A 12320-nucleotide genomic window follows, 5' to 3' on the forward strand; every position below is an offset into this window, starting at 1 on the left:
CGCCGCGGCGGATGCGGGGGCCCGCGGGTCTGGCGCCGGAGAGGGCTAGGTAGGAGGGGCCGCGGGTTGCGAGGGCACACGTGGGGGAGGCTGGAGAAGTTTGGGGGCGACTGGGTCTGTGGCGGAGGTGAGGTGGGAGGGGCTTGGGGGATCTTGGGTGGAGATTGGGATAATGGGGTCCGATGGGAAAGATGGAGCTGCACGGGGGCTTTGGGGTCCGTGAGGTGTGTGGCAAGGAGAGGGGAAAGCAGCTTGGGGCGAGAGGTCAGTAGTGTCAGAGATGAAGCGGGTGGGATTTGGGCAGCTATTATCAGAGAGAATGTGATGAAAGTTTGGGGACGTAAGGAGGGGAAAAATTAAAAAGGTGGAGACATATAGGAAGACGGGGTTTCTGGAAGAGAGTAGAGAGTCTGGGGGTGATTGGCACTGGTGAAAGAGTAGGGAATACAAGAATCTGGGGATGATGCAAAACTGGAGAAAGACAAGTGCAGAGAAGAGAGAAGGGAAAGCTTGAGGAACCTTAAGAAGTAAGGGATGAGGGAGTCGGGCCAGATGCATATTCTAAGGGGAGACTGGGGTTCTGGGTAGGAAAGGAGGGTGGACGACACGGGATGACTGGATCTTTGGGGGGGGGGGCTTCTTGTAGACCTGAGGGGAGTTTCCTTTGGTATATGGGGGAGAGGGGGGTTAAAGAAGATTGGAAGGTAAATAAGGCCTTTGGTGGCAATATGGAGGAGGGAAGGTCATTGATGGGGAAAGAGAATGGAGATGAGAAGGGAGAGTGGTTGATGTGGGCACGATAGAAACGGGGGGATGCAAGTCCCAGGGTAGGTAAGGGATATAATTTATAGGCGTGGGACACCATCCTCAGGCCCTCCATCTAGTGGCTTCTCCATTTTCCTTCTCTTATCTGTTTGAAGTCATCGCTGATGGTGCGTTGGGCCACAGAGAAGGGGGTGGGTGGGGATTAGGCTCAGTGTGGACCCAGATGTGCTGCCCTGTTTCCCCAACCCCAATCGTTCTAATGTGGAGAAGATCCCACCACAGCCCACAGGCTCTTCCTGACCCTTCCTTTGCCTTCCACGGCTCTCCAGGCAGCCCCAACCAGTCCCAGTCTGCAGCCATGAAGCAAGCACCCCCACCAGGCCACTGCCAGTGCCTTCTTCTGGGCTCCTCCCCTGGCCCCACACCAAGCAGAAACATCTCCCAGGACAAAGGACACAGGGTGATTTTTGGCAGCTGAAATTGGGAAGGCCAGAGAAAGGGAGGCAGGCTGGGAAACAGGAAAAGCTGGAGCTGGAGTCTGGATTGGGAGCCTTCAGTAGCTCTTCAGATTTGGTGTGGGGGTAGGGTACTTTTGGGGCCAGTCCAGCTGGAGGTCAAGGGTGGGCCCCAAGCTGGCAGGATCCCACCTGCCTTCTGGGAAGGAAGGAGGTGGGCTCTGTAGCAACTCAGATTTTGTCTCACAATTCCTTGGACCAGATTCAGCCAAGTTCTAGGAGTTCTCAAAAGCTCTAAACTATTTACAGAGCAGTGGGGAACAGGGGACAGGAGCAAGAACCATTCCTTGGCTTAGGAATGAATCACTAAAGTCCCTTGAATTGGTTGGCACTCACTTTACCACCCAATGCCCACTTCCTTGCCACTCAAGGACCTCCCAGAGACCAGGCCAGCCCCTTCTCTGTCTATGCTCCCTGACTCCTTTCCTCAGTGCTCTTGGATAGCCACTGCTCCTCCCAGCCCTCTATTTATTCCAAAACTCCTCCTTCCCCTCACACCCTCTTCCCATTGCACTTATGTTCTCTGCGCTTCTCAGTTCAATCTTCCCACTGGACTGTGGCCCAGGACCTTTCCAAATCCCTTCCAGGCTGAGCTCTTCTCCTTCTTTTTTTAAACACTAAGGAACGGGCTAGAATGGTGACTGATGAGAGCCTAAAAAAAAAAAAATGTAGGGCCGGCCCATGGCTCACTCGGGAGAGTGCGGTGCTGATAACACCAAGGCCCCGGGTTCGGATCCCACATAGGGATGGCCGGTTCGCTCACTGGCTGAGCGTGGTGCTGACAACACCAAGTCAAGGGTTAAGATCCCCTTACCGGTCATCTTTAAAAAAAAAAAAAATGTAGGGCCGGCCCAGGGCTCACTCGGGAGAGTGCGGTGCTGATAACACCAAGGCCCCGGGTTCGGATCCCACATAGGGATGGCCGGTTCGCTCACTGGCTGAGCGTGGTGCTGACAACACCAAGTCAAGGGTTAAGATCCCCTTACCGGTCATCTTTAAAAAAAAAAAAAATGTAGGGCCGGCCCAGGGCTCACTCGGGAGAGTGCGGTGCTGATAACACCAAGGCCCCGGGTTCGGATCCCACATAGGGATGGCCGGTTCGCTCACTGGCTGAGCGTGGTGCTGACAACACCAAGTCAAGGGTTAAGATCCCCTTACCGGTCATCTTTAAAAAAAAAAAAAAAAAAAAAAAAAATGTAGACATCGGTAGGGACGGGGATGGGGAGAGTCAGAAGAGAAGCCAGGGCTACCCCTCCAATTCCTCCACTACCTGAGGGCCAGGCTCTCACACGCTTCAGCTGCAGGGATCGGCACATCCCCACTCACCCCTCACAACCCTTCACCCCAGCTCCCTGTCTGGCCCCAGCCCCCATAACCACTGATCTCCAGGCAATGGCACAAAGGAAAGGTGGAGAGAGGGGCCTGGGAGGCCCAGGCAGAGCTAGCTGTAACCCAATCCAACCCATTACCTGGGCTTGGGGTGGCAGAGAGGAATGGCTGTTAGAGAAAGCAACCCAGTGAGGAGGGAGGAAATGAAGGAGAGGGGTTAGGAAATGTGACTCAAACTGCTCCTGGTCAGTCTGGAAGTAATGAGGAAAGGTGGGTTTCATGTATCCAGAGAAAAAATGAGAGGCACAAAAAAAGTATGGTGAGCCACAAGGGAGACAGAAAGGGCACCAGGAGACGGGAGAGAAAGGAAAGACGAGATGCCCACAGTGAAATTAAGAGGCACAGAGAAGGAGAGGGGCAAGAAGCTCTTTGAACTGAAAATGGCTGAGATATCAGGGACCTAGAAAGGAAGGCAGAGAAATGGGCCCTGCCCATACAGAGCTGGAATCCTCTTAGCCCTGGAGCTGGGCAGGATGGCAGAGGGAGCCCAGTATCAAAAGTTGGAGAGTAGAAGCAGAACGGGAGGCCCACAGAGGGTACAACGGTGAAATTCCTTCCACCCCACCTCCAGGTTGGTGTCCAGTGTGGTGTCCTGCAGCACCTTGTCTCCCTCTAGTGGCCATAGCTTCCCATGTGCAGACCCACCCACTGGGATGAGCCCTTGTATCCAAGTCACTGTGAGGACGGTTGAATCTCCACAAGAGCTGAAGAGTTATAGGGGGTCTCTAGCCACATACTGGCACCCTACTCAGAGTCTGACAGAGCCAGGGGACCTATTGAGCACTTCAGGTTCTGAGTCTTGTTTACTGGAGGACTGTTTCCCCTGGCCTTCCTCTATACCCTCTAGTAACATTCTTTCCTCCCTGGATTCCCATCTTGCAGGGGGTGATGGCCATGAAGTCCTGTTCCATTCCAGAACCAACCAGGATTTTGTTAGAAGTCCAGTACGGGAGCTGCTCTGGTCCACAGCTTCAACCTTTCTTTGGTCAAAGACTCTGGGAATTTAGGGCCAGCCTGGGCCGGCCCAGCCCCATGGTTCACTTGGGAGAGTGTGGTGCTAATAACACCAAGGCCACGGGTTTGGATCCCCATATAGCGGTGGCTGGTTATCTCACTTGGGAGAGCATGGTGCTGACAACACCAAGTCAAGGGTTAAGTCACCCCCCAAAAAAGACTCTGGGAATCTGAAAACAGTTTAGACCCCTTTCCCCCCAAAATGCACATACACACACACTTTTTGATAGTTTTAGGGACTCCACAACCCCAGGTTAGGAACCCCTTATTCACCTGGGCAGTGGGGCCAGGCTTGAGAAGGCAGGGGCAATGTGGACTCCACCCAGCCAGGGTTGGGTTGGTGTGCCATCATCTTGGCCATATTTGTTCAGTTCATCTTCCTCTTTTTGTGCCCTCCCCAGCTCTGCTGTCTAGTTTTGCCAACTCCCAGGTACTCTATCTTCTATGCCCTCATGTGAACTAGAGTAAGACTCCTCAGACACGATAATGCACTGTGATTCAGACTTTAATGGTGGTGCTCATTTCAATGCCACAGAGGTGGTGGCAATTGTGGAACATGGCGCGGGAGTGAGCCATTGCTCTGGTGCAGCTGGAGGAAGAACAGGGAACCTAAGGGCTGGGGAGAGATTTATGGGAAGAGTCCCCCAGGCACACAGCTTCCACTCTGGACAGACCCAGGCTTCAGGTAGCACACACGAAAGAACTGACGTCAAGGCCCTTTTCTGTTATTCTTCCTATTGTAGCAAGACTTGCTACAAGCAAGGTCATCCTGGGATCTACGGCCACATGAAATGCATATAATCCCCTCAAATTAGGTCAGTTTTAGGCCCTAGAATTACGGGGAAATGATTAATTAACAGGATGAATGAATAAACAAACGAACAAACAAACAAATAAATAAATAAATACAGTAAAGTCTTGCCAGGTATGGCAACACACCCAGCACTCCCCTACACTTCAGCACTATGCACAGTTCATGGCCTGTATGCAATATGGAAGACATGTGGAACAAGAGCAAAGCACATGTGACACATAACCCCCTCACACACCAACCCTGATGCTCCCATTCTTCCTCAGTCTCATTTCCAGTTTTTGAAGCAAGAGAGAATAAAGACTGATCATTCTTCCTCAGTCTCATTTCCAGTTTTTGAAGCAAGAGAGAATAAAGACTGATCATTCTTCCTCAGTCTCATTTCCAGTTTTTGAAGCAAGAGAGAATAAAAAGGAAAGAGAAGTGGAGAGTGTGGAACCTCAAAGAGTGGGATCCAGAGAGGAAGGGCTCAGAGATAGCAAGGAGCTGGGTAAGCCAAGGAGCAGCCAGAGCAGGGTAATCAGGGAAGTTTGGGGCACCCTGGGGCTCAGGGTAGCCCAAGGGGTGAACTATCACAGATCAGGACAGCAAGAAAGAGGTTCCAGGAGGATGGGGCAGAGGTTCCAAGTCTCCAGGCAAGCAGAGGGATCACAGCACACTGGGATTGCGGAAATTGTGTCCAGCGAAGCGAGCTTCATCCCCCAGCTCTTCTTCAATTCTGAGAGAAATGAGCCAGAAGGGAAATGGTCAGAGAAGCAGGAAGATCCAGCTTCTCTCTCCAGGAGTCCCCCCAGCCTCCAACCACCCTCACACCACCTGTTCTTTTGTGTCCTGCTCCAAGAGTGAACATTCCCTGGCTTTCCCATGTGACCTCAGGGATCAAGCCATCAGTAAACTCATCAAGCAAAAACAAATATTTTGTGGACATCTATTCTTATCCAGGCCCTGGGCACTAGAGATGGAATGGTGGGCAAACAGGGCTTTTAATCCTCTGGGCCAGGGGCTCCCATTCCCCAGGTACCCTCACCTCATGAGCTGGTTGTACTTAGCCAGACGCTCAGAACGGCAAGGGGCACCAGTCTTGATCTGAAACATTCCGAAATACGTACAACTCAGTGGCTGCCCCTCCCCGCCCTGAAAAGAAACTTCTACTCTTTTGAAACTCACGTAACAATGCCACAAAGATCTCCCTTGACTCACCAGGTTGTCTCCACTCACCTGGCCTGTGCACAGTCCAACCACCAGGTCAGCGATGAACGTGTCCTCAGTTTCTCCTGAGCGATGACTCACCATGACCCCCCAGCCATTCTCCTGGGCCAGCTTGCACCTGCATCCATACACCAGCACTGATCCCCCAGCCCCTCACACTAGGCAGTCTCTTCCCAGCCCCAACCTTGGTCTATAGCAAGAAACATCTGGAGGGAAGCTGTGTGGGAGGGGAGCAGAGCAGAAAGAATTGTGAAACTGACTCCAGCTTCCCTCCTCTCTTCAGCATCTCTGGGCTTGCAAGAGAGATCCTATAGAAACGGGGCCAAGTAGGAGAGCATTCCCAGGGTCCAGAAGTCACTCACGCTTGGATGGCTTCAGTGACCGAGCCGATCTGGTTGACCTTGAGCAGCAGGCAGTTGCAGGCCTTCTCTTCTACTGCTTGCTCAATACGCTTCGGATTGGTCACTGTCAGATCATCACCCACAATCTGGATCCCTACATTGGCTGTGAACTTGGACCAAGCAGTCCAATCATCCTGGTCAAAAGGGTCCTCAATGGAGACCACTGCAGAGGAAGCAGTGAAGGGCTGTTGATCCTCTCTGGGTCTCTGCATTAGGCGGGAGCACCCCCTTTCACTCTGAAATGTACAAGTCCCCTGGCTAACTAAGCCTGTTCAACCTTGCTCCACCTAAACCCACCTCCCAAATAAGCCCACCTTCACTGATTCTTATCCTGATCCTTATTCCATAAAATTTTCCAATACAAGGGTTCAGAACTGTCCTCCCAACCTAGCTTTGCATTTTCCTATTCTCACTGCCTGGGAGCCCTTCCTCAATATAATCTAAATCCCTCATTCTGCAAATTTATGTCTATTTTCTCTTGCCGTGTCTCAGGAAAATGGAAACCAACTGCCTCCACCTGGGGTAAAAGCCCTTGGAAGATTTGGAGAGGGCAATTCAGTTTCTCCTCAGCCTTCTTTTCTATTCACACATTAGTCCCAGCTCCCTTTAGCATCCACAATTTCATCAATCAAAGATACTAAATATGCCAGTTCCCGGCTAGGTCCAGTCACCCTCTCACCATCATCTGGTTCCTTCCAGAGCCCTTGACTTTAAACAGGAAGCAGACGGAACAGATTCATAACAGCTACCTGCACATTTACATTACATAGAAATCCAGTCTACAGGAGACTCCTTGACCCCATCCCTGTTTTCAGGTTCCTCTTAGGACACCTCCACCTGACACCTGAGTCAGTACAACGTAAGGTCCAAAGTTGTCCCAACACGTCCCTGCCTGCCACCTGCTCTACCCCCTGCCCTCTCTCCCACACCCCTTGCTCTCACCAGGATAGTCCCTGACAAAGTCCTGGTAGAGGGCCCCCAGCTGGTCCCCAGTAATATATCGGGAAGGGTCAGCTGGAGACTTGAAGTCCAAATCATATTTGCCATCACGATAAAACTCTGAGGCAGCGACATCCATGCCAATGACAATCTTTTCTGTGTAGCCAGCCTTGTCAATGGCTTCCTTCACCAGCTCCAAGGCTGGGGATGGAAAACAGTGAGATTATAAGCAGGGGAGGTGGGCAAGGAGGGGAGAGAGAAAGAAAAATTCAGAGCAGAAGCGGAGGGATGCTGCTAGGGGAAGTGTGGCTAAGGTCGATGGTGGGGTTAGCCCCAGGTCTGGGAGGAGGCCACCTTCTAGGAAGACAGAGGAATGTTTTTTATTGGGATCATGTCATCTAAGCACTTTACATATACGATCTCACTTAATCCTCACAATGATGCTATGAGGTAAATACTGTTATTATTCCCATTTTACAAATAAGGAAAATGAAGCACAGAGAAGTTAAGAAAGATCACCAGCCAGGAGTTCTTCAAATCAAGATTCAAATAAATCCAGGCAATTTGGCCCCAGAACCATAACGCTTTTTTTTTTTTTTTTAAAGATGACCGGTAAGGGGATCTTAACCCTTGACTTGGTGTTGTCAGCACCACGCTCACCCAGTGAGCTAACCGGCCATCCCTATGTGGGATGCGAACCCTTGGCCTTGGTGTTATTAGCACCGCACTCTCCCGAGTGAGCCACAGGCCGGCCCCAGAACCTTAACTCTTAACCACTAGCTATTTTGTTTCCATCTACTATACAGTTTCTACCAGGGCACAGAAAGACTGGGGATTCTGGAGGCCTAAGAGGTTGAGGTGGAGATGGGATCGATTTGGAGTGGATTCCCTGGAGTGTGGTATATCGCATCAAACTGAGACAAAGGATGAGATGAATCCCACTGGTCGCCTGGATCATTCCCCAGTATTCCCAGGGGCTCCAGCGAGAACTTACAGATCCTAACAGACCTGGCCGGGCAGGTAAAAGACTGTCCTCCTAGGTCCCCATGTGAATTTGGCACGCCCTCTGGAACCCACTCCAAGGACTGGTACCTCCTGGAGTTTGCAGGAGTTCAAGGACCCTCCACCTATATTCCCCAGGACTTGGTGAAGTGTGCAGCCCTTTCTGATGTCCCAGGATAGAGTGAGACTTAGAGCTGTGAGCAGGGCTCCTGGCCTCACCTTCACTGTTCTCCAGGATATTGGGGGCAAAGCCACCTTCATCCCCTACATTGGTGGCATCCTTGCCATACTTGTCCTTGATTACCCCCTTGAGTGTGTGGTACACCTCTGCCCCAAGTCGCATGGCGTCCCGAAAGCTCTCAGCGCCCACAGGGAGGATCATGAACTCCTGCATGGCCAGCTTGTTCCCAGCATGAGAGCCACCATTGATCACATTGAAGGCCTGGGGAGCCACGGAAAAACAGAAGGGTCAAAGAGCCCTGTCCTCCCCGCTCATGGGAGTGTTAACCCAAGATCCCAAACTTCCCCCTGCTCCCCAGACTCCGAGTCTCATGTCCCCATCCTTTCTCTTTAGCTACCCAATCCACTTTCCTCCCATCACTCCTCACAAGGCTTCATGCTCCCTCCTCCGCCCACCCAGGGAGAGGCACAGTGCTCACCGGCACAGGTAGGATGAGGTCTGAGTTCCCAGCCAGCTGAGCAATGTGGCGATATAGAGGCAATTCCTGCTCAGCCGCTCCTGCCTTACACACGGCCAGGGACACACCCAGGATGGCATTGGCCCCAAATTTGGCTGGGAGATTACAGAGGAAGGCACTGAGCAAAAATGTCCCTTTCTTCTTCTAGCCCCTGCCTCCACCTACACTCCCCAAAGGGAGCCAGTAAAGAAGACCCCCTCCTTCTTCCCCACCCCAGCAAAATCACAGCTGTCCTTTCCTGCAAATAGCAGGGAAGGCAGAGGAAGTGGGGAAGAGGTGACTGGAAAGTGCGGTGAGCCATATCCCTGTCTAAACAGCCCCAGGACCATAGACTATCTCATGCCAACCCCCTCCTCCTTATGCTACAAAGAAGTTCTTCCTTCTGTCTAATGTCACTCCTCCCACTGCAGTTAAACTCTTCTTCTCTTGCTCTGGCTTTGGGAGGAGGACTTCTGTCCTCCTGAGGAAGCCCCACAGCACTGGCCCCTTCAGTTCTCTGTCTGCTCCACAGTCCCCACCCTCACGCCTACCCACTTTCTTTTTTTTTTTTTTTTTTAAAGATGACCGGTAAGGGGATCTCAACCCTTGGCCTGGTGTTGTCAGCCCCACGCTCAGCTAGTGAGCAAACCGGCCATCCCTATATAGAGTCCGAACCCGTGGCCTTGGTGTTATCAGCTCCGCACTCCACCGAGTGAGCCACGGGGCCGGCCTTAAGAATTTGATTTTTTTTTTTTTTTTTCTTTTGTCTTTTTTCCGTGTCCAACGCCTACCCACTTTCTTTTTTTTTTTTTTTTAAAGATGACCGGTAAGGGGATCTCAACCCTTGGCCTGGTGTTGTCAGCCCCACGCTCAGCTAGTGAGCAAACCGGCCATCCCTATATAGAGTCCGAACCCGTGGCCTTGGTGTTATCAGCTCCGCACTCCACCGAGTGAGCCACGGGGCCGGCCTTAAGAATTTGATTTTTTTTTTTTTTTTTCTTTTGTCTTTTTTCCGTGTCCAACGCCTACCCACTTTCTTTTTTTTTTTTTTTTAAAGATGACCGGTAAGGGGATCTCAACCCTTGGCCTGGTGTTGTCAGCCCCACGCTCAGCTAGTGAGCAAACCGGCCATCCCTATATAGGATCCGAACCCGTGGCCTTGGTGTTATCAGCACCGCACTCCACCGAGTGAGCCACGGGGCCGGCCTTAAGAATTTGATTTTTTTTTTTTTTTTTGTCTTTTGTCTTTTTTCCGTGTCCAACGCCTACCCACTTTCTCCCAGCCCCTGCTTACATTTGTTCTCAGTTCCATCCAACTCCAGCATCAGGTTGTCCAGTTTCTCTTGCTCCACCACAGAGAGACCCTGTGGGCAGAACCCCCATCACCCAGGGCCAGGATGGGGGCTGGGCCCTAAGGCAGAGGACCCCCCCATTCACACACAGACTCACGTATGGTCAGGGTCCAACCAGGTCCCTGTGACAGCAGCCTGCCTGGATTAGGGGACAATAAGGAGTCTTTTCCCCACCCTTCCCCTTGTAACCATGGTTTCTAAAAGGTGAGCCTTTCTCCCTCCCTTTCTTCCTCCCCTGATCCAGGATTCCTCCCAGGATTCTGGTCCTGCCATCCCCAGCAAAGAGTGGGCCTCACTGAGCTGATGAGGGCTGGTGCAATGGTGGTGTTGATGTGGTCCACTGCCTTCAGGACACCTGGGGAGAGAAAGGCAGGCTGTAGTGGATCTCGTTAGGAGGGGCCAGAGGGAAAATGGGAGGAGGGGGAAGGCATGCTAGAAGAGGGCTGGGGACTGGTGTGAGGTAGCTTATAAGGCTGAGGGGTGGGAGAGCCTGGAAAGAAAGGGCCTCACCTTTGCCTAAGTAACGCTGTTTGTCCCCATCTCTCAGTTCCAGGGCCTCATAGATGCCAGTAGAGGCTCCACTGGGCACTGCAGCCCGGAAGAGACCTGGGAGAGGATATGGAATGAGGGAGGGAGCAGGACACTACAGCCGCAAGTCCCTGCCTGCTACATCCAGCCCTCTCCCCACACTGCTCCCTAATACCATGCACATGCATGATGCACACACACACACACGCACACACAGACTGAGCCAGGTGCACAAGCAGTGGTCTCCGCACCCACCCATCTGAGGCCCCACGTATACAAGTGGGAGCTCACAGACACGAAGCTATGCCAGGCGGCACACCTTTATGTGCGTGCACACACACACACAAGTGCACAGCAGACATGCAGAGGCAGGCATGTCTCACACACCACACTAGAATTAAGACCTGCCTATCCTGGCTCCCCTACAGAAGGAGGATCCAACCTCAAGATCCCAGCATCCCATTCCTACTGAGTGTCACAGAAGGCCTCCCAACCGGGCCAAGCCCAGCATGGGTTGAAGTGGGGACTGTGAGATGGCCCAGACCCCACCCATTACCTCTGGCGGTATAGAGATCCACTTCTACTGTAGGATTCCCACGGGAGTCCAGGATCTCCCGAGCCCAGATCTTCTGTATGGACATGCTGGCTGGGATCTCCTTGGGTGGAAGGAAAAGAAAGAGAGATAGGAGGCTTGGAGGGGTGGAGCCTGAGATCAAGGGAGGGGCAGAGGCTGGGAGGAATGGGAAAGAGGTTACCGCAGTGGGTGGGGGTGGGGAGGAGCTGGCTGCAGTCAGCGGCTGTAGAAGGGATTCCTTCCTCCCCCTAAGGGGAGTGGAGAAGGTCAATGCAGTGAGGAAGGGGAGGTCACTGCAGTGGGGGGCGGGGCACGATCACTGAGGAGACGGGACAAGACCGCAAAGCGTAGAGGAGGGGCCCTGCAGTGGTTCCCTCGCCCCTCAGCGGCTTAGCCGCCGGCGGGGTTCCCCCAGATCTCTACGGAGCGGAATCGCTGCCAGGCTGGCATTCCTCCTGAAGCCAGGGGGAGGATGGGTTGTCTGCACAGCCGGGTCCTCTCCTCCACAGCACCCACCCCTCGCCAGGTTAACACCCCGGCCTGCCGGGACTCTGCCCCCAAGATCCCAATGTCTCTCCCAAACATCGGTCCCCCTCTTCCCGAAAGAGAGACAGTAGAGAGGCCTGGGAAGAGGGTCCTGGGGAAGCCCTCCAGCCCAGGGGTGCAGCAGGGAGGGTGCGGAGAGTTAAGGCTGGGCTCGTCCTCTCCGCTCCCCCCAGACAATCCCCGTCCTCCATCCTTCCCCGCGCAGCTGCAGCTGGAGAAGGGACTGTAAAAGGAGAGGGCGACGTGGGGAAGCAGTGGGAGACAGGGGAGCCTGGAGGAGGTGTGGGCGAGAGAGGACGTTTCCCCAGATGCAGAGCAAAAGGCACGCGCCAGGGTAAAATGCACAGCCCGGAGACTCAGGCTCAGACGGGGTGGGCAAGGGCGGCGTTGGAGAGGCAGGTGCCGAGAGGGCCGGCACCTAAATGAGGGGGCGGGCGCCACGGGCGGGAGATGCGCGAAGGCCAGGGGCGGGGGCTGGAGGGGCGCCGGGACCGGCCGGGACTTCACCTCGGGACTGCAGACAGCCGGTGGCGGTGGCGGCGGCGGCAGCGGCAGCGGCGGCACAGAGAGAGCGGGAGCGGCGGCGGCGGCGGCTGCA

The 12320-nt window shown here is 53.5% G+C and overlaps 1 protein-coding gene across 2 annotated transcripts; it reads right to left on the bottom strand.

Annotated features, from left to right (window-relative positions):
• Positions 1–4858: 4858 nt before the first annotated feature.
• ENO2 (enolase 2 (gamma, neuronal)) lies at positions 4859–11254 on the bottom strand. Of its 2 annotated transcripts, XM_008567663.1 has the most exons (11): positions 11159–11254; positions 10585–10680; positions 10371–10429; positions 10017–10086; positions 8705–8838; positions 8265–8487; positions 7047–7244; positions 6066–6267; positions 5713–5821; positions 5522–5580; positions 4859–5212 (listed from the first exon to the last, which is right to left on the bottom strand). In XM_008567663.1, exons 1-11 carry the CDS (start codon positions 11241–11243, stop codon positions 5143–5145), a joined length of 1305 nt encoding a protein of 434 aa, XP_008565885.1. In that variant the 5' UTR covers positions 11244–11254; the 3' UTR covers positions 4859–5142. The 2 variants fall into 2 exon arrangements, with proteins under 2 accessions (XP_008565885.1, XP_008565886.1); XM_008567664.1 differs by lacking the exon at positions 7047–7244.
• Between the last annotated feature and the right edge of the window lie 1066 nt (positions 11255–12320).

Source organism: Galeopterus variegatus, unplaced genomic scaffold, assembly GCF_000696425.1.
Source record: "Galeopterus variegatus unplaced genomic scaffold, G_variegatus-3.0.2 Scaffold336, whole genome shotgun sequence".
Lineage (NCBI taxonomy): Eukaryota > Metazoa > Chordata > Mammalia > Dermoptera > Cynocephalidae > Galeopterus > Galeopterus variegatus.

Excerpts from the sequence above, each read along its gene's own strand:
- ENO2 (XM_008567663.1), bottom strand. The coding sequence starts at position 11,243 with ATGTCCATACAGAAGATCTGGGCTCGGGAGATCCTGGACTCCCGTGGG. Across the intron at positions 5,822-6,065 it reads GTCACTGAAGCCATCCAAGC|GTGCAAGCTGGCCCAGGAGA; the intron begins GTGAGTGACTTC and ends GTATGGATGCAG. Across the intron at positions 5,213-5,521 it reads AAGTACAACCAGCTCATGAG|AATTGAAGAAGAGCTGGGGG; the intron begins GTGAGGGTACCT and ends CATTTCTCTCAG.